The sequence below is a fragment of the Harmonia axyridis genome, chromosome X (assembly GCF_914767665.1).
Source record: "Harmonia axyridis chromosome X, icHarAxyr1.1, whole genome shotgun sequence".
Lineage (NCBI taxonomy): Eukaryota > Metazoa > Arthropoda > Insecta > Coleoptera > Coccinellidae > Harmonia > Harmonia axyridis.
This window is the reverse complement of record NC_059508.1, coordinates 12,967,850-12,994,809: the sequence shown is the minus strand read 5'-3', so window position 1 is coordinate 12,994,809 and position 26,960 is coordinate 12,967,850. Positions and strand designations below refer to the sequence as shown.

The window sequence follows — 26,960 nt, the reverse complement described above, 5'->3', positions numbered from 1 at the left end:
AGTAACATGATTGTTTCATTTTGAGAGATATAACAAAAAATAATGAATTGTTTTTAGCACAGAGTTAAGTAGGAAAGATCTTATTGAAATAATTGTGAAGAATCCCAGCAGTTAATATTTATTCAGAACTACAAAGTATTATCAATTACAAAAGGATTAAAGCAAAATCGATATGCAACACCAATGAAAAAAATCATTTCTTCGATTTATTCTGTTTTTTATTTCCTCCATTTTTTCTGGGCGGAGGAGTTATTGGAGGTAGAGGTTCAGAGGAAGCATCTGTCGATCTTGGAGTAGCAGTTGATGGTGATTGAGGAGCAGGATCTAGTGGAACAGGTGCTGATGCTTTTTCTTGTGCAGCAATTGGAACTGGGGTAGTAGTGGCTGGTTGTGGGAGTAGAGGAACTTGTTGGACTGCTGCTTGTATTGTAGAAGGGGCATTATCTACACTACAAGCTTTTTCAGTTGCCTCTCCAAGTGATTCTACTCCTTTTTCTGGAGCAATTTGTTCTGGTTTAGGAGGTTCTTCAGGAGCAGAAGTCTTTATCAATGTGCAGGATTTTATTTCTGAAATAGAGCCTTGTTCTGCAGGAAGAGGAGGTGTAGCTGTATCTTTTAGGACAGTTTGTTCTGAAACTGGCACTTGGGATACAGGACTAGATGGAGTTTCTTTCAAAGGGGTCTCTTCTGAAGGAGCATCTTTAAGTGGACATACAGCTACTAGAGGAGGAACTGACTCTGCTGTAGATGCTACTTGTTGTGTTGGAAGTGGAGCTTGTTGTACTAAAGGAAGTGTAGGGTCTGCAGAGGAAAGCCTTTGGGATGCAGGTAGTGTTTTTTCTTTCGAAATATCTTCCGGTTTAGATGTTATTGGAGCTGGCATTATAGGAGTCGAAGGAATTTTATCTTGTTGTTCAACTGAAGTAACATTCTGTGATAATAATGTCGGTTCTTTATCAGATGTAGTAGATTCTGTTGAAACAGGAACATCCTGGGGTTTAGAGGTTTCTTCAGTCGCAGGTTGACTAGAAATTGTTTCGGAAGCTACTTTTTCAATAACTTTAGTCGTCTCTTCTGCAGCAGATTTAATTTCTGTCGCATTTCCAGATTTAGCACACTCTTCTACAGGTGGAACCTGTTCAACAATCTTCGATTCAAGAGTTTCAATTGGGATAGTAGCTTCCGTAGGAACAGAGGAAATTTTGTTTTCAGATTTTTCTTCAAGCAAGTTCTCTTTAGTGGTAGCAGAAACTTCAGGTGTGGAAACCGTTTCTGGGATCTGAGGAATTGGTATTTTTGGTGTTTCAACTATACCAGGTGATGGAGGTAAAGGAATGGGATCTGAGGAAGCTTTTTCTTGAATTTCAATTGAACTATCATGTACAGCAGCCTCTTGTGATGCAGGAACTACATCTTCCTTAAGGATCGAAGATGATTCTTGCTGTGGGTTGGCTAATACTAATTCGTCGCTTTTTAATTGAGTAGAATTTTCGCCTTCATTTTCTGTAAAATATTTCCATTGGGTGAGAATATATACTTCTCGAAAATACGCGTTATTGCCTTCGGTTAGATAAGCCGCCTGTGATTAATATGCCGTCTTAATGTGGATTCTTTTGCAGGGAACATCACATAAGGAGTTACTTGGAGCAATTAATATGCATATTCGTTGCAATAAGTAGAAGTTTTTTAAATATTTCGAAATAAAAATTCAGTCATTTTATAGGTGGAAGTAACCAAGGATAACTAGAAAACGTGTGAATTTGTTAAATATAACAGGCCAATTGAAAAGTACTCGGTCTACCATAGTAAAACACATTTTTTTTTGGCAAAATTCGATTTAATTATCCAACAGCGAGCATTCTTTTGAGGTCTGAGAACAGGAAAAAGTCGCAGGGGGCCAGATCTTGCGAATACAGTGGTTGCAGAAGCAATTCGAAGCCCAATTCATGCAATTTTGGCATTGATTTTTGACACAGTGCATTGTCTTGATGAAACAGCACCTTTTTTCTTCAAATGGAGCCGTTTTTTAACGATTTCATTCTTTAAACGATCCAATAACGCTATATAATAATCGCTGTTGATGGTCTGGCCCTTTTGGAGGCAATCAATGAATATGATATCTTGCGCATCCCAGAATACTGATGCCATAACCTTGCCAGCTGATTCAGCTAATCTTCGCCTTTTCAGGCAAATGTATGTTCATTTGTTGAATAAAGTCGATTTATTATTATCATTATCTATGCATCAGACCGGGGACTTTTCAATTGGCCTAATAGGTGATCTGAAGGTTCCAAATGAAATAAATAGGTAACCAAATATGTATTGAGAAAAAATTTAACAATGACTGATATTCATTTCTTTTCATTAGGTTTGTCTGAACTGGTTAACTTGTCGGATATTAAATTTTTGTCAACCTGTCCATCTTCTTGTGGATTCTTTTCCAGGGCAACTTGCAGCCGGGCACTTGTTAAGTCTAAAGCATAGTGTTAAAGAAAAAAATGATTAAACCAATGCAGGATATTTTTGTAACAAAAAACTAAATACGGGAAAAAAAGCATGATGCAACAAAATATTTATTCAAAAAATAAAATTAAAAACATGCAACAATATGGGACAACAGAATGGCAGTAACTCGACAAAACTGAAGGAACCAAAAAAAAAAAAATAAATAAATAGAGAGCTGATTTCAATTTGACACACCTTGTGGACCTTTTGCGAGAGTTTCGCAAATTTTACTCCAAATGTTGTCGAAAGAATCTTTACCAAGGTAGTCGATGTTTCCCTGTTCCCAATTTTGTCTTCTCAAGCTATCCTCAAGTGCTTCCTGTTCTGGAGTTCTTTGTTGGCCAAGAGTTAACTTAGCGAAAGCCCCAGCCAATCCAGACTGCAAATAGAAAAATCAAATAATTATTCAAAACATATAAATCGTATTTTTTGCTGAGCTTGTATTATTTCCAAATCACGAACTAAGTAATACAAAACTGACACAGTTAAAACTTTAGGATTCTCCAAGGTGACTATGGGAAACATTTACATTTTGGTACATTTTTTGTTAATTTCTAAAATGTAAATGTTTCTTCAGACAACCCGAATGTTGAAAATTTCTTTAGAAATAATTATTTTATTCCGAGCCTTCAAAATTGATATATCGGAACTGCCCCAGAGGTACATTAAAGGAAATAATAAACTGGAAGATCTCAACCGAGATATAATATCAAGTACCTTCAATAATGAGATTACGTTCAACTTTGTTTTGATGTTCAGAACGGTAATAAGCAGTTTCGTTTCCTGTAAAACTGTTACTTACTTCTTGTACATCGTTATCTTCTTCACACAGCACTTCATTGCAATCTTCTTCTGTCTCGTTCTTATTAGGTATTATGGAAGTAGGTGAAGGGATTCTCTCAGAAACCGTATCTTCGATTTTAAGGACTTCAGGGGAATGTGTTGTAAAGTGACTAGGATTATTTTCAAAAATAGGAACTGTGGGAATTGCACTTACAATATTTTCTTGTTGTACAATAGGAACTGGTGCGCTATTATGAAATTCTTGAACAATTTCATTGTCAATATGACAAAACTCCTCTTGTGTATTATAAGGGCACGAAACAAGACTATCTTCCTTGAAACTTGTCACCGGAAATTGTTCAACACAATGTTGATCATTTTGGCAATTTTGTAAGTCAGTCTGATTGTCAATGTAATGTTGATCATTGTGATCTACAGGAGATTCGTCAAAAACTGGACTTGAACAATCGATACAGGTTTGGTCACTTGCAACAGTGTTCAATGCAATTGTATTATGAGATTCTAGGGGCTCGGATGAATGTAAAGTTACATTCACTTGATTTCTATCATATTCTTCCCAAGGATCCCAAACTGTCGGTTTGTCGATTGTGCAATCAAATTGTACAGGATGATCGATGTGAGGAGGATGCTGATAGGTAGGAGGATCAGGAGATCTCGCTGAGACGGGTTCTGATGGATAGCTCGAAATCTAAATAAACACAAGCATGCAAAAAAAATGCAAATCAGTATTGTGCAAAAAAAATTGCTTCAAATAAAGAATAAAAAAGCTGAAACAGGCCATGCTCGCAGAACTCACAATACAAAGGCATTAAAGCATTTAGTTGCGTTAAGTGGATCAGTCAGGATTAACAAAAAATGTTGATATCTTGATATCAATTGATCGAGCAATAAAATATCATTTCCCCTGTATGATTAGAATCAACTGCTTCTCAGACGGAATAAAAAGGGATTGGAAATTATTTTTCCTAATCGCCAAATAAGGTGTTTTAAAGTTCAAATGTAAACTTATTATAATAGGGTTTCCCCGAACACCGTTGGGGGAAACCCCTATTCTATCACTCTGCATTGTCAAACCTTGGAAGCAAAAGGGTTATTTTATTTTCTGGATCTGCTTCATTTTATTCATATCATGCACTCAAGGGAGGTATTCAACAGTAAAAAAGAGGTAGTTTCATTGAGTTTGAACTTTTCCTGGTTTAAAATTGAAACTTACATAGTATTAAGGGTTCAACACACAGAAGGAGAAAATTTACTCACACTTTCAGTTGACTGGAAAACTCCAAAAATCTTTCTGTTGACGGATGAGTACAAATTTACAAACGCAAACTTACCTCTAGTATTTAATGTGTAGCTTAGCAAATTGATAAACTTAATCCTATCAAATAATACAAATAAATCCTATCACAATTTTTGGATCGAAGTCCCTTAACGCGGCTGCTTCTGGTATGAATTAACCGGTAGGGATCGTAACGTAAGGAAAAATCGTTATGCTCTTTATAGGCGACCTTTCCCTTGATTTTTTTATAAACGGGTATGTGTGTCTGTGTACGTCCACATAGCAAAGCCTCTCACTTTTGGTGATCATATAGAGCACCAATTGCCAGAATATCCCGCTGCGCTTCTATTAGGCAAATTGAAAAGTCCCCGATCTCATGCACAGATGGCGCTGCTAGTATTTTAAATCCATATGATTTTTCGTTAGTTCCAACCTTCAAACGATACGTGTCAAAATTTGACAGAAGTCCGACCATTAGTTTGTGAGATATTGCGTTAAGAGTGTAGCTAGTTTTGTTATTTTAAAAAAGATGAAAAAAAAGAATTTCGAGTGCTGATAAAATATTGCTTTTTGAAGGGGAAGAATACAGTTGAAGCAAAATCTTGGCTTGATGAAGAGTTTTCGGAGTCTGCACCAGGATAATCAATCATTGGTTGGTATGCTAAGTTTAAACGTGGTGAAATGAGAACCGAAGACGGCGAACGCAGTGGACGCCCAAAAGAGGCTGTCACCGACGAAAAAATAAAAAAGTTCTCAAAATAATTTTGTATGATAGTAAAGTGAAGTTGATCGACATAGCAGACATTGTGAAGATATCATCTGAACACGTACATCATATCATTCATGAATATTTGTACATGAGAAAGCTGTGTGCAAAATGGGTGCCGCGCGAGCTCACAATCGATCAAAACATGGCTCCATCATTTCACTCCGGAGTCCAATTGACAGTCAGCTGAGTGGACTGCACACGATGAACCGAATCCAAAGCGAGGAAAAACCCAAAACAGTCAGCTGGTAAGGTTATGGCATCAGTATTCTGGGATCCACAAGGTATATAATATTCATTGATTACCTCCAAAAGGCCAAACCATCAACAGCGATTATTATATAGCGTTATTGGATCGTTTAAAGGATAAAATCATTTAAAAACAGCCCCATTTGAAAAAAAAAGTGCTGACAATGCGCTGTGTCACAAATCAATGAAAATAATTGCAAAATTGCATGAATTGGGCTTCGAATTGCTTCTGCATCCACCGTATTCGTCAGATCTGGCCCCCAGCGACTTTTTCCTGTTCTCAGATCTCAAAAGAATGCTCGCTGGAAAATATTCAACTATGTAGTGGCAAAGAGGACAGGGGAAATAAAAATCCTCAATGAGATGCCGAATACCAGTGATGAATGATAACGCTCGCTGGAAAGAAAATTTAACGCCAATGAAGAAGTAATCGCCGAAACTGAGGCCTATTTTGAAGCGAAAGATAATCGTACTACGAAAATGGTATCGAAAAGTTAGAAGATCGCTATAATCGCTGTATCGCCTTGAAGGCAACTATGTTGAATAATAAAATAGGATTTTCCCAAAAAAAATGTGTTCCACTATGGTAGATCGGAACTTTTCAATTGGCCTGTTCTCCCGTGACGTGAGGATTCATTCTTTGACTTGTTAGCTAGCGATAATATTTATTTGAAAGTTCTATCGAAGCAGGCTGGCTAGAATCGAGAGGCCGGACACTATGGACATATAGCTTAACCTATCTTAACCTTATATTTTGAATCGCGTCAAGAGTTGACGAAATTACGTAAAAAACTTCGTTCCAAACCAGGGTATCCCGAATCACTATATATAGATAACACCCAAAGATTGGAAGATAAAATTACTCACCATATCAGGAGTTAAGTTAGGGTGGATCATACTACAGAATATATTCCACCATCTTTGAAGGATTGGTTCTAGATGTCCAAGATCTCTGCTTGGACGCACTCTCTTCGATTCTGTATCGAAATATTGTAACCAAGGCTTCGCGTTGCCAATAAAATGTATTATTTTAACATCTTTTCCAAATCTGAAATCTCAGAATTCAATAGTTTGCCTGAAACCAAATCGTAAACGATGCGAACTCACTGCTTGAAAGCTGGCAAATAAGAGTAGAAAGCTGTCGAGCAAACATTATAAATAAATGGAAGATGTTTACTGATGTCTTTCCTTGCCCAATCCGAAAAATACAAATTGAGCAGTCCTTGATCTCCACCTTAAACAAATCAAAATGAAAAAAAATTTTAGAAATCGTCCTTTTCAATTTTGTTGATGAACAATAAGGATATGTGAGTTGAAAATATCAAGGACATGAACTAATTGCGGAAGTGGTACTTAGTTCTTCAAACCATCAATTGGGATATTAACAATTTAATATTGAACTGACATTCCCTCTGGCCTTACCATCGAACGATCCTTTGTCCAATGCAAATTGAATTAAGTTGTTGTATGTCGCTTCGGAAGGCCTATAAACAAACACTCCAGAATTAAAACAGTCTGGCCAACCAACGTCCGGGGCAGCAGACAATTCTTCCCTCTCAAACAACTCATCACAATTTTGTAAAACCTGAAAATGCCCTCTAATTATTGTTTGCCCTTGATGTTTCTCTTGCGCTTAAATAAAAAAAAAATTGGTACATACCAATGTGTCTGCATCTAAGAATACACATTTTTCGTATTCAGTAAGTTGCCAGCAGTGCAACTTTGTGAAGGTAATACCCAACTCAGGTCGCTGAAGTAATCTCAAGTTAGCTTTATCTCTAGAATCTAATATGTTCACTTCTTTTACTGAATTAAATACTTCAGAGAGCCTTGCCCTACAAACAGATATGGATGTCATCTAATTTCAAATTACACAGAAGAATTGAAGAAAACATGAATATATCTAATTATTATTCTCATAATATACCTATATACTTATTTGCTTTAGGGATTTCTACTTGAAAATATCTATGTTGATTTAATGTAATATGAACCTAGGTGAGAAATAGGTTGAGGTTACTTGTTTATAAATTGCAATTTGAATTATTCCCATCGTCTGGAGCGAAAACATACCGGCAATTGAATATGTTTAGTGTTTTGGGTGCCAAAAACAATCTTGTTCAACAGACATCACGAAAAACATATTAAATAGATAAATATAGTTTTTAGAGGGATTTTATACATTTTGAATCGCAAATTCAATTTCGTGCATTGTTCCAAGGCTACCAATTCCACCCACTGGTCGAATTTGCGAAATGGTGCCAAATGCAGGGTTATTTTTATATTTATGATACAAGTTTACCATTTTACCTACCTCATAGAATTTGTTACTCCTGGAGTCACCAGGATAGCAAGCTCCTTCTGGGTTCCAACTTGCTTCAGAGAATGAGCCAAGACAAGGGCTCCCAAAGAATAGGAGTCATTGGTAGCTAAGGTTACCCAAGCTCCTAAATAATATAAAAATGTCTGTGTTGGTCACTAATAATTCTCAAAAACATTATTTGACCAATACCAGACAACAAAGAGATTCAGAGTTTATTTAAGAATTCGTCCAGTGTCAGTCAACTTCAATTATTATTATTTCTAATTGAAATTTTTTTTTTAATTTATGCAAGGCATATACACGATGATTATAATAAATCGATGAAGAATTTCAACCTAATCGTTACTTTTTAGAGCAGTCCAGAAAAATGTGTCAATAATTTCATCATTTTTTTCAATTGAACAATGAAACGTTCTAGGTGTACAATTAAATTTTGTTGATGTACTTTAATAGAGCAAAAATATCAATAATTCAGTTGTAACAAAAAGTAAATAAACAATAAGGTGAATTTTTTAAATGTAGTTTCATGAATCTATTTTAAATGGATCAATTGATATGTAAACCATATATTATCTTTTGAAGGTATCATTATGCATGCATGATTAATCATTGTTTTTTGAACCGTAATTTACATTCTGGAATCTCTAATCTATATATTATCTCAAGAATATAGTAGATTAAAAAAAATCAGAGATAAATATACGATCATATTTGATTAATTTTTTTTGGGATATCCTCTATAATTAGGTAAAATGAACTAAATTGAATTTTGAATGAAAATAGCCGGGATAAAGAATCAGGAAGAGAAATAATTAATGTACGTTTAATAATGATACTTTTCACAATGAGACAATAATTTGAAACAAATCTGCAGTGAGACGTTAGCATCGTATCTCTAATTATGAAAATGGTGACAAGGTGAAAAGGTCAATGTTAAAAATTCAAGGCAAGAAGTAATTATAACGTTTGCCATTTATCTACATACCTTTAACCATCTTGACGATGTTAATACGAAAATAGTCGATCAGAAGTAACTAAAAGTGTTCAGAGTTGAGGAGCATAACACAATTTGCGACGTCTAACCCTGCCACAACACTAGTTCGGTCTTTGGCTATGTTTCTCCGGTGGAATTAAATGAAAACAAAACTACCGCTCAAGTCGCGTAATAAGAACAAGTCTAAATATAAGAAACTAAAAATAGAAGCGCACAATCTTCACTTCATTTTTTTTTGCGATAGAAATAGAAGGAAAGTAGAGACATAAAATATCAACAAATAAGAACAGCTCACTGAAATCTAATGAATAGATAGGAGTATTTTATTACGACAAGTGTCGAATTGTTTTCATTCACTAAAAGATAACATCATTGGTTTGGTGCGAATCGTAAGATAAGGAGTTACATATTTAAAAAACAACGGAGATAGCGACTGGAGAAAGTAAGATATGTGTATTCGTTCTTTGGTTATCAAAATAACGTGCTAACGTTCAAGAAATTATTGTCTACGGTCATGGGAATCTGGATTGAAATTAAATTTTAGACAATTCAACCTTGCTCGGTAATAATATTTGAATAAAATTAGTCTATAAAAGTGTCAACAACAATGCTTTAGTCGTATATTATATATTCTTGGCCATATCTTACCTCATGTTCGAATGTTCCTTTCAGAAATAGCAAGCTAATTATTAAAAATTCGAAGAAAAAATGAAAATAAAAAAATCACAAAAAACACCAACAAAATATTAAAAAAAAATATGAAAGAACTGAAGTGAAAAGACAGGAGCTTTTCAGCTCTATTTCATTCAAACATCAATTGCACGCTTGGAGATTACATAAACTCTGTATATAAGTGCAATTGGCGCATGAATGGACGATGGCTCAAAAGCACTTGACTTTTGAAAATTTCTAGTTTTTAGTACTAGTTAAAATAAAACACCTCTTTTTTTTTAAGTAGAACTGTTGAGTTTAAGTCCCAAGCAATACCAAGTCTATACAGTTGAATAAGAAGCTCTATTTCAAAATACCTGCTTTAATTTCTTGGGGCCTTTCCTCAAATCATAACAACAAAGATAGGTAGAAGAATTTGACTCCACAACATTCTATACGATTATAAGGGCGGGGAATCTCTATTTATTTTATTGCCCCAATTGAAATTATTTATTACTCAATAAATGTTTTATTGATAGTTTCTTCGTATTCTGTTGGTGTTTCGACGTATATTTTTCAAAATTTTTCATGACCATAGAATATGAATCAATGGTTGCGCATTGACATTCGAAAATGGCACATTGGCTTCTGAGTAGAGTGTTGATGTAAATACTCTGTGATGGCGATTTTTGTTGTTGTGAGACATTCGATTTTATTGGATGTTTCAAGAAATTGTATACACTCGAATTGAAGTAATTCTTTCATTATCCGATGATACTCATGAATGACATTGAATTGAACATTGTTTTAGTCAGGTTATACTGATAAATTCAGAGAAAAGGTATGTTTGTTTGATGCGACATTAATGGATGCCAATACGGACTAGATTTGTGTGATTCTAATACGTACAAGCGATTATGAACCTTTTTGCTATGTCTTAAAGACTCTTTTCGCACAGCTTGAATTCCAGAATATTTCTGTTTATGTTTGGATTCCTTATGTCAAAAATTTAAATCTATTGTTTTGTTACGTTTTATACATATTTATCAACGTAATTGATTAGCACTTCTTAAAGAGTGGCTATAATAAAAAATAATGAATCAATTCATACTAGAATCTTGCTGTTTGATGTTTATGAAATCAATCATTATTATTACAGAACAATGTGTTTCCTGTGCAGAGAAATGAAAACAAATATTGAATATATATAATAAAATTGCTGATAACAGTCAAATAATATGGCTCAAGTTGCTGCAGAAAAAGAAGCTAGCGAAGTTCTTCACTCTTTATTGTCTGTTGAACGTATTGAGAATAAAGTGGACATAGTGGATGGTGGAGACAGTAATGATTCACCCCAGAACTCATATCAACACAGTCAACAAAAATCTAATGAAAATGGAGAAAATGAAGCAACTCTTCAATGGCATACACCTGTACAATTGGGTACCCATTCTTTATTTTCCACTATTGATGCGAACAGTCATTTTACCCACACAATGGATGATCATCAGGTAGTTGTACCTTATTCCTTTTAAAATCGACTAATATATAACTGAAAGTTGTTGCTTCAACTCCTGCTTTTTTTTTTAGGTCATATGGGAAGGTGCAGCCTTACAAGTGGAGCCAGAGCATAAGTATAATGTGAATACTATTTATACTACGACACAAGTTATTGAAGATGATGAGAACATCGAAACTCATTCATCTAAAATTCAAAATCAAATCTGTGGTTCCAATGTGAAGACTAAAACTTCTCCCAAAGTGAATAATAAAAAATCACCAGTGAAAAAAAAGAAGAAGGCCGAACCTATAGATTCAGTTGATGATGACCCTACACAACTGGAAGAAAGCTCTGCCCAAGTAAAGGAAAGGTTTAAAAGAGGATGTGAATGTCAAGATGAAAGCTGTTTTAGGGGCTTGAATCCAGATAATGTATACAGACATAGACTGAATATAGCTGAGTTAACTAAGGGTGAACATGACATGTATTTGATGGGTGTTACAATGGCATGTCTGGCAAATCCAGATACTACAGTTAGGCATAAAGAAAGGAGGCGATTGAGAGCTCAGTATGTTTACCAAGGAAGAAGAGTTTGCTTGGATGCTTTCTTGTATTTAGAAAATTGTACGCACTATCAACTCAAACGAATAAGAAAACATGTAATGACTCATGGAGTAGCTCCCAGAATCCATGGCAATCATGGAAAGAAGCCACACAATACTTTTCCTTTGAATATTTATAGACATGCCACTGACTTTCTCAAACAGTATTTGGAGCAGCATACTGGAGATCGTGATATTGTTAACACAAAACAACCGATACAGCTGCCATGGGATGTTACAAGGAAGAACTTGCATGATGCTTATAAAGAATATAGCCAAATTTTGGACCCTGGCACTAAACTTATGGGCTATTCTACTTTCCGTCATTTCATGAAAGAGCAATTCCCTCATGTCAAATTTTGTAAAGTTGAACCTAAACCTTCTTTGAATTCTTCAAGCAATCAGCAAAACCAAACGCAGCAGAATCAATCTCAACAGATTCATACACAACATTCAATGCTAAAACAGCAAACCATTGAAATTCCTCGGGAGCAACAGCTTCGTAAATGTATCATAAATGAGGATATTCAGCAGGTGATCCCCTTAGTTGTTGCTCCAAACGATGGTTCTGCAACGCAACATCATCAACAAGCATTTTTGGTTACACCAGTTCCAGCATTGATTCCTAATAATAATATTTCCACAGAACAAAATACCAATCACACAACAGCAAGTACATTTTCTTATCAGTTGACTAATACTGGTTATGTCATCAATGAACAGGGTAATATCGTCACCACCATGGCAAATTCTCAACACCACACTCCATATACTTTCAATAGAATGTGAAATTTTTTTACCCCCATTAATTTATTTTATTGTAAATATTGAATTTTATGTATTATTGTTGTAATTATTCATCTAAATATACCTAACATCAACATATCAGTTTTGTTTCAATCACGTTCTTAATGCATTACAATTCTCTATTCATTACTTAGAAGAAGATTCAATTGAATTAAAAAAATGTAGTAATTTCTATCTAAATAATTAATTATCAAGATTGAAAGTATTTTACACTACAGAAGCTAACGTAGCTATCAGTCTACCAAGATAATTTTTCGATTTTGGGTGGATTTCTATATATGCCCAAATTTGATGGTTTTGTTATTCAAAGAAAATGAGCAATTTAAATGAAATAACTCTCAAGTCACAATTCAATTACTGATCATTTTTCTTTAGTGTGATGGCATTGTCTGCTTTGATCATTAGCCACAATCAAAACATTTTAAATATACGTACGAACTATAATTGTCAACAATATTTATGAGAATATTGAATTCGTTTTTGCTTAATTTTAATCAGATGTCGATGGCATTGATTTTGTCGAAATTGAATATCTGGTGTTTGAATTCTGATCAATTTTGGGCCAAAATAATGAAAAAATTTCGGTTGTTAGAATGCTAAACTTGGGAATATGACCCAGGAGCTAGTGTTAACGATTGCGTACTGAGGGAGAAATTTACATTTCAGTTGATGAAATCAATTCAAAGTAGATTATGATAAAGAAAACTGAATGAGCTCATTAAAAAAAATATACCATGAATTTTGCACTAAGATTTAAAGCTACATCTCTATAAAAGGCAATTGGTACAAGAATTGAATCCCCAATATGCCATTCAGAGATTATAATTCGTAAAACAGGTAACTGAGCGATTACAAACGTTTACAATCATCTTGTTTTCGGTTTCTTTGAAGTCGATCTCAATCAAAAACTTTTTGTGGCGAGAAAATATCGAAGGTCATAGTTGGAGAAAAAATCGACCGATCTAATTCAAACATTTCATGATCCCCTAAAATAATCCATAAAATATGAGATCAACGCCTTATGTAGAACTGGTGACAATTGAATTAATAAATAATAATGCTATTTTTTCACAAAAAAACCAAATTTAAAACAGTATGTGGCTACAAGCCATCTATCCGCATTTCACTGAACTAACAATTTGTACGGCCCCACTCGTATAGAATCCTGTGATGGGTACCTCCTCACCTAAACCGGGTTTGAGTTACTCTTCCTAGATGGCACTATTGAATTTTTAAAAAAAAAAAATTTGGCCACGGAGGACTTTCAAAATTTGATATGAAGGAGAATTTTCGATTCTAAATACTCACTTATTCTTGTTTTGTATGGTTAAATTGATAAAATCTCAATATTGAAGATAAAATGACTTGTATATTACTCATTACATTACAACTTTCAGCTTCAAGTAGCGTTGATTAATAAGTATTTACTTTGAATTCAGGCAGTGCAGTTTCCTAAAGTGGTATTAGTTGTTGTAACCTTGCGATGTCAGTTATGGATAATTTCATGTCTCAACATTATTCTTGGTCTCTCTTGCTCTAGTGAGGAACAGAGAACATCCTTGGATGTTTCTCAAAAGGTTTTGTCCTCACCATCTTTATTATTCTTGGATTTTCATTTCATGCTCATCATCTTCATGATGACATCAATATTTCCAAATTAAAAATAACTAGTTGGCCCCCGTATATTATTTTCAGATGAAAACTTTTCGGCCAACCCATATATTTTTCACATTTCGAAATTTTTGTTGCATCCGAGAACAAGCGATCGCAGCGCCAAATTTTCAGTTCATTTTGTCTAACTTTTGCGGAAAAAGGCTGAACTAACGCAAGAATCACCTACTAAATTGATGCCTTGAAAATTTCATGGGTCTAGAGACCTAGGAAATTTTTCGAATATTTTGAATTTTTTTTTCTGGTAGATTACGATATTATTTTGGAATATGCGGCATGAAGTAATTTCATTTTATTCAATTGAATTGGATTATCGATTTTCCTCAAAAATTCGAATGGAGAGAGACGAATCCCCTTTTGAGGAAAATTGACATTCCAATTCAATTGAATAAAATGAAATTACTTCATGTCCGCATATTCCAAAATAATATCGTTATCTACCAGAAAAAAAAAATTCAAAATATTCGAAAAATTTCCTAGGTCTATACCCATGAAATTTTCAAGGCATCAATTTAGTAGGTGATTCTTGCGTTAGTTCAGCCTTTTTCCGCAAAAGTTAGACAAAATGAACTGAAAATTTGGCGCTGCGATCGCATGTTCTCGGATGCGATGTGAAATGCAATGTGTCATGTGGGTTGGCCGAAAAGTTTTCATCTAAAATAATATACGGGGGCCGACTAGTTATTTTTAATTTGGAAAGACATGAAAATGGATAAACATGAAAATCCAGAATAATTGAATTAAATACTTGTCCAAAAGTGTAAATTTTCAGGAAATCTATCTCGGATGCGACATAAAATTCGAAATGGGGTAAGGCCGAAAAGTTTTCATTGAAAAATATTCTCAATTACAACTCAATTACGGGGAGTCAACCAATATTTATATTTAGAATTTAGGAAGAACTATGGTAATTCATGAGATATGTCCATGTCCTTCCACCTCTACGAAGATGGTGAGGACCACACCTTTTGAGAAACATCCAAGAATCTTCTACACAAGCGGAAGAGAGGCTAGGAGTAATGATGAGTTATATAATGTTCCATAACTGTCACCGGCTTAGCCAGAATTCAAATTAATTAATTAACAATCATCGCTACTTGAAGCTGAAAGTTGTAATGTAATGAGTAATATACAAGTCATTTTATATTTAATATTGAGATTTTATCAACTTAACCATACAAAACAAGAATAAGTGAGTATTTAGAATCGAAAATTCTCCTTCATATCAAATTTTGAAAGTCCTCCGTGGCCAAATTTTTTTTTCAAAAAATTAAATTCCACAAATTGCTGGATATCGTTTCACAGTCCTCCTAGAAATTACCTGATGGCAAATCGATGATATTCATCAAGATTTCCTCATGATATCAAATTTGGAAGCAAATCCGGCCATAAACTCTCTCAGTAAAATTTTCAAAATCGAATTATTTTTTGGGCTTCAATAGTGCCATCTAGGAAGAGTAACTCAAACCCGGTTTAGGTGAGGAGGTACCCATCACAGGATTCTATACGAGTGGGGCCGTACAAATTGTTAGTTCAGTGAAATGCGGATAGATAGCTTGTAGCCACATTGCATACTGTTTTAAATTTGTTTTTTTTTGTGAAAAAATAGCATTATTATTTATTAATTCAATTGTCACCAGTTCTGCATAAGGCTTTTTTCTCATATTTTATGGATAATTTTAGGGGATCATGAAATGTTTGAATTAGATCGGTCGATTTTTTCTCCAACTATGACCTTCGATATTTTCTCGCCACAAAAAGTTTTTGATTGAGATCGACTTCGAAGAAACCGAAAACAAGATGATTGTTAACGTTTGTAATCGCTCAATTACCTACCTTTGATTTTTATTTTGTCTTTGATAGTATTCTTTGGTTTTACTTTTGACAGAAGATGACGGATAGCACTTGTTCAGAAAGTTCAGAAAGTAAACAAATCACATACAAGATATTGAAGCCGTACATAAACAAGGAACTCGTAAATTCCGAAAATCCGAGAAGTGCTTGCAGTTTTTTTGAAAAAAAATATACTTGTTTGTAAAACCTCCCTTTGAAAATGGAAGAATAAAAACGAAAATTGTCAATAATGATGGAAATTTTCAGTTCTGGGATTTCATAGTGAACAATTATTATTTTTCAATAACGACATGGGAGTTTGTTAGAAGTTATGTTAAAATTTTCAATGATATGGGATTTCACATCAGACGTTACATTTTTCTTTCAACATGTTTGATACAAACGGTATGTCAACTTTAATATATTAAATGTTTTAGATTGATAGTTTTTGTTGAATAGATTGCAGTTGTACAAAAGCAAGTCTTCGACTTCCTTGGATTTCTGTGGATACCCATCTTAGTGAACTTTTTTGAAATAATATTTATTATTCTGGGATTTTTTGGAGGCTACCAGAACCGTGCAAAATATATTTTATCTGTGAGTGATTTTGAAATATATAAATGATGTCTTGTTGATAATTATTTTATTCAAAAATTTAAAATATAAAACATTTTCAGTATCTTTTTTGGCAAGTAATATGGATTGTGTGGAATGTATTCATTATCTGTTTATATTTGGATCTAGGAGATCTGGATCACAAGGTACTTTTCCGCTAAACCTTATAAAATACCATATTATAAAATTATGTTTTAGACCAACAAGGTACTGAAGTTAGATAGTAATAGTGAAAGCTGGTGGAGGACTGAAGGACCACAATGTAAAACAAGAATGGGACCAGAATCAAGTCCTGAAATTGAGAGTCCACCTGAAGTAGAAAATTGTCTCTTTAATTACGTAGATGTAGAAGTATTTCAGTGCAGCCTACAAATTGTTCTTGTCGTAAGAAACGTTTTTATCGTACTTGTTGCATAGTGTTGAAAATACTTTTTTTCAGGTTCTTGGAATTCTTTTTGGAATTAATTTAATCAGAATAATTTCCAGTGATGAAGATGATTCATGTGAGTTTAAACTATGAGGAATTTTAGTTTATTATTATAAATGTGATTGTTTGGATTTTACAACTAATTCAATTTATGTTTCAGTTTCGGACAAAAGTTCCAGAAAAAGAAATCGGACATCACTTTATTCCATTGAATTTAGTACAGATTTGGATAATCGACATGATGACTATAGTCAGGATTTTAACCATTTACAACCAGCAATGTCTCCTAAACCAATGACCCCTAGAAAAGTGAAGAGGAGAAGTGTGATGACCAGAGGGTCATCAACTAGAAACAGCACCACCAGTAAGCGACATTCTGGGTCACGATCTTCGACTAGGAGCTCAAGAAGATCACTTCAAAACCCCATAAATTATCTTATGGAGCAACAAAAATCCTTATCAACTTTTGAACGGTCCCAGCGTTTGGAACCTCCAGTTCCAGCGCCTTTGCATGTATCTGACAATAATCTGGGTGCTTATAGTCATGCGAATTTAACATATCAACAATCTTCTACCCAATCCCTCAACAAAATGGACGATCTTGATGAACTTTACACTGGTAGACCAGCTTCAGTGAGATCTAGTTACTCGAATTTTCATGGCACCCGTGATTTTAACTATACAAACACAAATCCTTACCAACATAGCCATGCTACACCGCAGGTTCCTCAAAAAAAGCAAAAGATACGAAACAGCCCTATGTTTCTCAATAATGGACCACCTGCATACTCCCAAAGGATTTACTCAAACGATTCTGAGACAACAATGTGATATTGCATGTTGTTTATTCTACATAATTATTTATTTATATTTGCATCATTGCCATGTAGATTCTTTCTCAGGTGGACTTTTTGAAAGTGAGGAAGAGAAGAAAATACAAATAATGAGTAATATAAGCAAATTGAAAAGAATATTATTTTTGATAAAAGGATTTAAAGTGAAATATTTTATGAGCACCATATTTTTAGATAAATGAATGTTTTCATTATGGTTATTGTTTTAACTGATGACAATAATTAGATGTAATATTTTTCATGGTTAGTTATAATTGGATAGCTACGTTTTTTCAAAGAAAAAAAGTCATTTCCTTATTATATTTGCCCAGACTATGTATATATTTTTTTAACAGAAATATTATTTTTTTCCAAAGGATCCCATTCATATCGATGAAAATATGGTTAAATACAAAAAGCACAGAATATTTAAATAGTGCTATTGAAGAATCATGATTTTCACAAATAACTGAATGAGATTCCTTAGAATGAAACTGACAGAATAAAATTAGAAATTATAATTTTTTTTTATTATAATGACTGAAGCATTTGTGAAGTATATATTTTTTTAAATGTTTATACTGACTACAATTAAAGTTTGAGATTCTTTCATGTTTTTTCAATTACCATGATTCGAGTTTATAAATGTTTCTAGTATTGAAATTATGCTAAAATAACTTTCATCAGAGTGATATAAATAACCAAAACGAATAAGACAGAAATTAGTAGATTTCAAAAAATTATTTGAGGTAATTTCAGAAATATCTTTAATTTCAATTTGAAAATCCGCATACTCAAAGGAAGATATTTGCACAAATATTGTTCGTTTTGTTTATAACGGTTTTTTAATTCATACAGATTGGTTTAAAATCACTTACTGAAACTTCTTCATAGTGGAGGATAAAATAGAAGAGCCTGAATAAAAAAAAATCCATTTTCCATTGCATACCTACCTTTCATTAATTTTGGTAATTTGCATTTCTTCACAAAGACAGTGACTTTTAGGGGGGGTGCTCTACTAGTTTGCTGATTGTAATATTTTGAGTAATTCAAGTCTACTCAATGTAAAACATTATGATGAATTTCCTCAAACAGAATTCATTGCAGACTTTCTGCACATGAAGCGTCCTACATTTGACAAATGCCCTGTAAAGAATCCATTAAGGAGGTGTAGCATATTTTGGCTAAGATCCAGATACTTCTTAGATCTCGCAGTTTCTAAGAAACTTTTCAAATGATCCAACCCAGGAAGATTCCGCCAAAGTGTTTTCCTTTCCTGAAACTCTTTCTTGTAGGTATATTCGCCTATACCACTGAAAGGTTCTGGACTAATGGAAGGAGTTTGTTGCTTCTCTTCTGGAAAGTGTGTTGGCCATCTCTTCAGATCTTGAGAATCTTGTCTATTTCGTTGAGTTGAAGGACGTGGAAGCATCTTAGCAGATTTTTCTTCGATCCTTATGTAATTATTCTTTCAAATAACATTCCAAAATGAAATGAATTAAATACCAATTACCTGTTAGCGAAATCGAGTAGTTTATGTTTGAATATATTACCGAACATCTTAACGAAAAGTTACATTATCATTTATATGATCTTCCTATTTGCATAAACATTTTCCAAAGAGCTCAAGGATTTTGTAAATAATAATTTTATTGGCTTTTGAGTTAAATGTTTAAACAAGATGAATATAAGTCTCGCTGATGCTTCAATGGATCTAGGTGAAAGGAGAAAGGATCGAGAATACAATACCTAATCCAAGAATATTCAATAGTAGATAGTTATAGGTATTTTCTAAAATAAGTATTACGAAATCCCTTCAATTATGAAAATTACCATGATTTGTTAACATTTATCGATAATTATCATAGCTGTAACACAGCCTATCCTCATTTGGGTTATCGTTCTTCTACTTTTCACAGGAAAAATACACATCAGTTCAGAATTGCTTTACTGTATAGGAAATGGTATTTGAAATATTTTATTTAGTTAATAGTTACCCCCAAGCAGAGAGTTAAAAAACTAGTCCCATATCTAATTTTTCTTCGATTCTGGTGAAACGATCAAAACAATTGCTTAGTTTAGGCTTGAAATTTTTATTTCACAGCTAGACGCTAAATTTCATTTGGATCGACTGATGCGTATAGTTTTTAAATTATCAGCAGATAAAAATTAGGGAACCCTTTTATAGTAAGATTTTGCCGAAGCACTCGAGATCCGAATCTACCCTGAAAATTTCAAGTTTCTGGAGTCGAATCTTATAGTTTGAGACTATTTTTTACCCGAGATTAAAAAATATAGACATCGAGGTGATTGTTTGTAGGTATAGGAAGGAGTGATCGTTCAAAAATTCAAAGTGAAATTTTTGCTCAACAGTATTGTTTCAAATAGACATTATTTTAATCAGCTTTAGTATTCGAATTTCCCAGCTTGCGTAGCACTTATGCATCAATATATCCAAGAGATAGGTAATTTGTCTGACACGGATAGAAGATGAATGTGGGATAAAAAAGAATTCACTCGGAACATTTATTCTAGATTGTTAATTCTGCTTAATGAGAATCAGTTCTTTTAATTTCTACATTCAAACTGCTTGTTTAAGTATCAATTTTACCGCTTCGGTAAAGCATAACTTTCTCTGGTACTATTACTATTGTATGCGAGTTGATAGCGCATCTTCAACTTGGATTTCGCTCAAATTCGAATCAACGGTCATAGGTAACAATCCATCACCGCGTTCTTCTATATGATGTGGTTTTAGTTTAGTTTTCATTGTGTCAGCTGTTGTGATTGTTCAGATTAATTTGCCATGGGTGCTTTACACATTAATGTGAGTAAAATTCTTTTTTTGTGTGAAAAGTTTAGAAGCTTTATGCAATTTTCCGAATATAGGATCTAATACCATCAAAAAAATCTCCAAATAGAACTTAAGGTTCCAAATATCCAATTTAAAGCTATATTTCAAACTAACAAAAATCTTTAGCTGTTCTCATAAAAAGTGGTAAAAATTCCCTCGCAACAATTTTAATCTATATATTATTTAGAGGTCCGCAAATATGCTGAGTTACATTTTGGGTTTTACAACATTATGAAATAAAGGCATGATTGAGCATGAGATTTTATTTTTGAACTCTCAGAAACAGAAATATATTCCAAAACTTGTGAGCAGCGAATTATTTTTTAGGTATTTCATAGGTGAATGTTTTTTCGATTCAACAAATTTCAATATCCCGTCATTTTTCATATAAACGTTCTTTCCATTTTAGGGGCTGTGAAGAACTGAAACAAAATATTGCGATATTTATTTAAAAAAACACAGAGAATTAATATTATACGAAGCAATCCGAAATTATATCTGCTGCTTTGTTGTGAAGTTATATTCGTTAGTTTTGGTTCAAATGGATGGAAACTTTGAATGTTTTGTTCATTTTTCAGTTTTGGTCTTCCAAAAGACCTAGACCAAAAAATTCAACTACAACAGATGCAATTATCAAGTTAAAAGTACACTTGGCATCATTTCGGTTTAATGCATATAATAACATACATTAGACCCACTCAATGGAGGAATTGCTTATCATTAAGATTTATCAACCATGGCAAAAGATTTGATTATGTCTTTTCACTTCGAATCTACACTATTTGTATGAATTTGAGAGAGTTCTTTATGTACCACGCCACTCTGTGAGTTCCCAAAAGTGCCATTATATCATTTTTTTTTCTGGTAAGCACCATGATTCAAAAGATGCGTGGCGATCAAAATTTCGGAGTTAAGACTGGATCAAGATATTGAATGTTGAGTGACGCGCTAAATTTGTTGTTGTTCGAAAAATGGAAAGAATCGAGTTTCGTGAATTGATAAAATAATTTAAATCACGCCGTGCAAGCATCTGCTCCATAGACAACAATGATTAGAAGGTATACCACCTTCTAACCATTATTTTCGATTGGGCAACATTATCAATATTGAAATGCTTGAAACAATGTACTTATAAATTTCCCATTTTTGCAACAGGCAATTTTGAAACGCTTTTTTGTTTATAAAGCCATTCGAAACTTCCATTGACTATTGGCTAATACACTTCTTTTTACAATCATTATGAGATGCAGGTTCCTGATGCCCCTATATACTATTTTCCCTTATTCTTTATCTTACTATATGACGTTAGAGACTCGTTCACATCCATTATTATAAATAATTATTTCCTTCCACATGATTTACTTTGTCGCCCACATATTACGAAATCATCAATAAAATTTTGAAATCTCATTTCAGACAGCAGTCATTCTATGGATTATGTACTGGACTGTGAAGAGTTGCATCGCATCTGACAGTGAGGAATCTATACGTATCAAAAGGGAACCACCACCGTCTTTTGGATTTAGCTCATCCTACTTCCCTAAACCGAAACCTTCATATGGAGCACCTAAACCAGTTTACGGCCCTCCTAAACCAGTATATGGTCCTCCAAAACCTTCATATGGACCACCAAAACCATCTTATGGTCCTCCAAAGCCATCTTACGGTCCTCCTAAGCCATCTTACGGTCCCCCAAAGCCTTCTTACGGTCCCCCAAAATCATCTTACGGCCCTCCAAAGTTTTCATATGGCCCACCTCCAAAATCTTCATATGGACCTCCAAAACCTTCATATGGACCTCCAAAATCTCTCTATGGCCCACCAAAACCAGTGTATGGTCCACCGAAACCAGTGTATGGTCCACCAAAACCGATGTATTTACCACCCCCATCATCTAGTTATGGCGCACCTCCCTCTTCTAGTTATGGCGCACCCCCATCTTCCAGTTATGGCGCACCGCCATCTTCCAGTTATGGCGCACCTCCGTCTTCTAGTTATGGCGCACCGCCATCTTCTAGTTATGGCGCACCTCCATCTTCCAGTTATGGCGCACCTCCGTCTTCGAGTTATGGAGCACCTCCTTCTTCGGGTTATGGAGCACCTCCATCTTCTAGTTATGGAGCACCTCCTTCTTCGGATTATGGCGCACCTCCATCTTCTAGTTACGGCGCACCTCCATCTTCTAGTTATGGCGCACCTCCATCTTCTAGTTATGGCGCTCCTCCATCTTCAAGTTATGGGGCACCTCCATCTTCTAGTTATGGCGCACCTCCATCATCTAGTTATGGCGCACCTCCATCTTCCGGGTTTGGAGACGAACCATCGTCAGATTATGGTGCCCCTCCATCTTCAGATTATGGACCACCACAGATATCCTTCGAAACTCCTTCTACACTCACTTTCGAACAGATTATATCACAAGACTACAATGCTCCGCCATCAAATTCTTATCAAGCACCCCCAGAACAGAACTATGGGTCACCTCAAGATGTACCACCACCTCAACAAAACTACGGTTCACCACAGTCTTCAGATTTTCCAAGTACCTCCTACAACAGCGATTATGAGGTTCCTGCGGGATTTAGTCCAGCACTGCAATATGATAGTCCTGCTACTAGCTACGGAACCCCTGGTGCTGTGAATTCCTATGGGATGCCTATCGGCAATGGCAACGAACAAAGTTTGGATCAACATGATTTGATTGAGGGTTTAGATATAACACATCCACCTTTTCCTGACTCTCTGCTAGAAGGATCAGGAATATCTTATCAGACGGCAAAACCTGATATTAACCCTGTTTCGTATAATAATATTTCTGGAACGAAACATGATGTTAAGAACGGCACGGAAGCAAAGCAAATTGACTCTAGAAGTCCAAATAAAACTGAAAACAATCTTATCGTTAGTGAGGAAATTATTGCTGAAAATTTTGCACCAACACCAAAAAATTTCATTGTGGAACCCTTCAGCAAAGAAAACGACGCCAAGTTTATACTTTCGAATGATGGTTTCAGAAGTAGAAATGGACATATAGACATTGAAAACAAATGTTCATTCAGTGTTTGTGGAAGGTGATATCTTCTTGTGCTTTGGAATTTTAGATTAATTTATCATACAAAACTTGTTTTTATAATTTTATTGTTAAAGAGTCACTCAGATTAATACAAAAACTATATTTAATTAACTTATTTAAAATGATCACATCACTTGTTCATGTTTTATGTCCATTTAACCAAAGAAAAACATACAGTTATCGAAATAAATGTTTGTTTTCAATTTTTCATTTCATTCCTTTTGCGATTAGAAACTTTCATATAACTTCATCTCAAAATAAAAATTGATGAAAAAGTGAATTAGACTTAGAGATTCGTCACACAAACTCTTCACCAACCAACATGCTCCGAAACTGCTGAACGCATTTTTTTTACAGAATAAGTACATACAAAATAATTATATATTGTATACAGGGAATCTATATATATAAAAGGATCTAACAAAATATTTTCGAAAAAATCGTACGGAAAAGAAAGGCTTTCTTTTTTCCTCCGACCAAGAGATCATTCATAGAGTATAATTTGACGCTTCGAAGAATGTATTTTGGGTTGCCTGATAGAACGTGCGAAGCCGGGACGGACAAGAGTATAATTTGACACATCGAAGGATGTATTTTGGGTTGCCTGACAGAACGTGCGAAGCCGAGGCGGGTAGATAGTTTCAAATAAAATATCGCTACTTGCTGAGATCACAAAACACGATTTCTTTTCCATGGATACAATCACAGATTACTAATTAGTGTTTGATATAGTATGACAGCTGAATAAGGTTGACAGTTCTCTTTATCATGGCATTTGAGTAATCAAGTGGTGGGAAGGTGACGTACACAAACAATATATGGAAAATGTTCGAATACAATACATGAGCAAATAATTAATGAAAATTATAAAACATAAGAGGCCTCCAAACATAAATATCATTGTGTTAATATCAACATGTCACAAATGAGAAGTAATTCCGTTACTGATGAAAAAACAAGTATACATGATATGTTAAAAGAGACATCACCTAATGAAAATCACAATAATGTAGTTCCTGGAATAAAAACAAATCCCATTTGTCCATATTCCCGGTCTGTTCCCACTGGATTATCATCTTGTACCAGTTCTCCTGCCATTCTTACACCTACCTCTCCCATATCCAATGATGATTCTACAATCCTCAAAACGTCATCTAGAATTGAAAATATTAAAAATTGGTCAATTTCCACATATAAATGCACCAAGCAATTGATGTTTGAGAAACTTGGAAAATCCTCAAGAACTGTTGATGCTGGTACGTTGAAAATACCATAGTTTTATGAAATGTTTTAATAGCATTCATATTTTCAGAACTTGAAATGCAAATTAACCTTCTCCGAGAAACTCAGAAGAAGTATTGTCAAATCTTAAGATTAGCCCGTGTATTGGCTAATCACTTTTACCATGTTGTTCAAACTCAGGTATGATATAATATAGAAAGTGTGAAATTAGGAAAAACTCAGGTGTACATGAGCTGATGATAAATGGGATTCCATTTCCTCTTATTAAAATTTCAAATCAGCCATGTCTTGTATTATAAGCTTGAATAGTTTCATAGATGCGCAATTATTTTTCAGCATGCATTAGGTGAAGCTTTTTCTGAGTTAGCTCAAAAGTCTCCTGAACTCCAAGAAGAATTTCTGTATAATGCAGAAACTCAACGAAATTTAACAAAAAACGGTGAAACTTTATTGGGAGCTTTGAATTTCTTCATTTCATCTGTAAATACACTTTGCAATAAAACAATTGAAGATACATTACAATCCATTAGACATTATGAAAATGCTAGAATTGAATATGATGCTTATCGTACTGATTTAGAATCAATGTCAACCAAACCTGATGGCACTGCTGGCTTAGAAGAAGCTCAGCAAGGGTTTGAAGCTCATAGAGAACAATTCATGAAACTTCGTGCTGAAGTTACTATAAAAATGAAATTTCTAGATGAGAATAGGGTGAGTTTATTTCTTTAATAATAATAACAATTCATCCAAACCTAAAGTCAATAAAAAAATCATTCCAGTCAGTTTTATCTGCTAACTACTCAATTTGAAATAAAATTTCAGTTTGCATATCATTTTCAATTCATGAAGTGATTTAATATTAGTTTCGAATTAATTAACTTTTTCTAGTTTTTTGAAATATATAACATACATATTATATTGATTTTTTTCTGCCAAGATCATACGTAACATTTGATGTTCTGCTTTCAGATCAAAGTGATGCACAAGCAACTTCTTTTATTCCATAATGCTATATCTGCTTATTTCTCTGGTAATCAGACTGCCCTGGAGGCCACACTCAAACAATTCAACATTAAAGTAAAAACACCAAATTCAACTTTTCCTTCATGGCTGGAACAGTAAACCAAGTTGTAGATTGACTCTTCAAGAAAGGGTTTTGCTAGCATGTACTTATTTTATATATAGGTTATTCAATTGGAAAGCCGATTTTTTGCCAGTATTGTGTAAATTGTATGTCACAATTGTAGAATGCGAGTGAAGTTATTTTCAGGGAAAATCTACTGGAAAAAAATATCTGGATAAGAATTCAAAGATGCCATTTTATTTATTTAACTACTCATATATTCAATAACAAAATAAACTTGATAGCTTTATCGGATTAACCAAATTTATTAAATTATAATGAATGATGTCTTGTTAACACTAAACTTCATGGTTTTACATGAGATGTAGTGTTGCTGAGAAGTGTGTTAGTGTCCTTAATTTATTTTATCTGCATAGCCACCTATTGAAAATATCGAATTTTGACTAATAAAATCAATAAACAAATATGTTTGTATTATATTCCTTATTCTTGGTTATTTTGCCATTCAACTGCATTGCATTGTAAACTCTGCTTATTGACTTTAAAGACTTGGAATTCACCAATTGTTTTTCATTTCAGTATATTATTTCGAATAATAAACCTTTGAAATCGTTCAAAGAAAACAATTTTCAACCCCTCCTGAAATTATCAGTTCAGTTACACATTTTGTCTTTTCTTGTCTCGCAGCGTCTTGGACTCGAAGCTATGGTTCAGTTACACATTTTGGAATGCCTAAAACCGCCAAAGAAAATTTTTAAATTCAATAACAGGAACTTATTTTCTAAGAATTATTATAGCCTCAATATGAAATATTGAAACCTTTTCAACTGGTTTAGTAACTAAAACA

At 34.0% G+C, this 26,960-nt stretch overlaps 5 protein-coding genes across 8 annotated transcripts; 4 read left to right on the top strand and 1 right to left on the bottom strand.

Annotated features, from left to right (window-relative positions):
* Positions 1-102: 102 nt before the first annotated feature.
* LOC123686382 (proteoglycan 4) lies at positions 103-9,280 on the bottom strand. Of its 2 annotated transcripts, XM_045626463.1 has the most exons (9): positions 8,909-9,280; positions 7,915-8,047; positions 7,261-7,435; positions 7,023-7,185; positions 6,708-6,834; positions 6,468-6,648; positions 3,308-3,997; positions 2,701-2,884; positions 103-1,503 (listed from the first exon to the last, which is right to left on the bottom strand). In XM_045626463.1, the coding sequence occupies exons 1-9, from the start codon at positions 8,916-8,918 to the stop codon at positions 194-196; spliced, it is 2,973 nt and encodes a 990-aa protein (XP_045482419.1). In that variant the 5' UTR covers positions 8,919-9,280; the 3' UTR covers positions 103-193. The 2 variants fall into 2 exon arrangements, with proteins under 2 accessions (XP_045482419.1, XP_045482420.1); XM_045626464.1 differs by lacking the exon at positions 3,308-3,997 and having other exon boundaries at positions 8,909-9,273.
* Positions 9,281-9,335: 55 nt separating this feature from the next.
* LOC123686384 lies at positions 9,336-12,556 on the top strand. Of its 3 annotated transcripts, none has more exons than XM_045626466.1 (3): positions 9,336-9,359; positions 10,728-11,082; positions 11,159-12,556. In XM_045626466.1, the coding sequence occupies exons 2-3, from the start codon at positions 10,807-10,809 to the stop codon at positions 12,458-12,460; spliced, it is 1,578 nt and encodes a 525-aa protein (XP_045482422.1). In that variant the 5' UTR covers positions 9,336-9,359; positions 10,728-10,806; the 3' UTR covers positions 12,461-12,556. The 3 variants fall into 3 exon arrangements, with proteins under 3 accessions (XP_045482422.1, XP_045482423.1, XP_045482421.1); XM_045626467.1 differs by lacking the exon at positions 9,336-9,359 and adding an exon at positions 10,208-10,409 and having other exon boundaries at positions 10,728-11,079; XM_045626465.1 differs by lacking the exon at positions 9,336-9,359 and adding an exon at positions 10,209-10,409.
* A 3,257-nt stretch (positions 12,557-15,813) lies between these two features.
* On the top strand, positions 15,814-18,467 carry LOC123686055 (sodium/potassium-transporting ATPase subunit beta-1-interacting protein 2). Its single transcript, XM_045626010.1, has 6 exons — positions 15,814-16,387; positions 16,442-16,579; positions 16,660-16,743; positions 16,796-16,981; positions 17,037-17,100; positions 17,185-18,467. Exons 1-6 carry the CDS (start codon positions 16,334-16,336, stop codon positions 17,853-17,855), a joined length of 1,197 nt encoding a protein of 398 aa, XP_045481966.1. The 5' UTR covers positions 15,814-16,333; the 3' UTR covers positions 17,856-18,467.
* A 2,029-nt stretch (positions 18,468-20,496) lies between these two features.
* LOC123686263 (extensin-like) lies at positions 20,497-23,987 on the top strand. The gene is made up of 2 exons (XM_045626281.1): positions 20,497-20,684; positions 22,128-23,987. The coding sequence occupies exons 1-2, from the start codon at positions 20,664-20,666 to the stop codon at positions 23,784-23,786; spliced, it is 1,680 nt and encodes a 559-aa protein (XP_045482237.1). The 5' UTR covers positions 20,497-20,663; the 3' UTR covers positions 23,787-23,987.
* A 382-nt stretch (positions 23,988-24,369) lies between these two features.
* LOC123686051 (arfaptin-2) lies at positions 24,370-26,672 on the top strand. Its single transcript, XM_045626006.1, has 4 exons — positions 24,370-25,040; positions 25,097-25,206; positions 25,363-25,740; positions 25,999-26,672. Exons 1-4 carry the CDS (start codon positions 24,701-24,703, stop codon positions 26,149-26,151), a joined length of 981 nt encoding a protein of 326 aa, XP_045481962.1. The 5' UTR covers positions 24,370-24,700; the 3' UTR covers positions 26,152-26,672.
* The last annotated feature ends 288 nt before the right edge of the window (positions 26,673-26,960 follow it).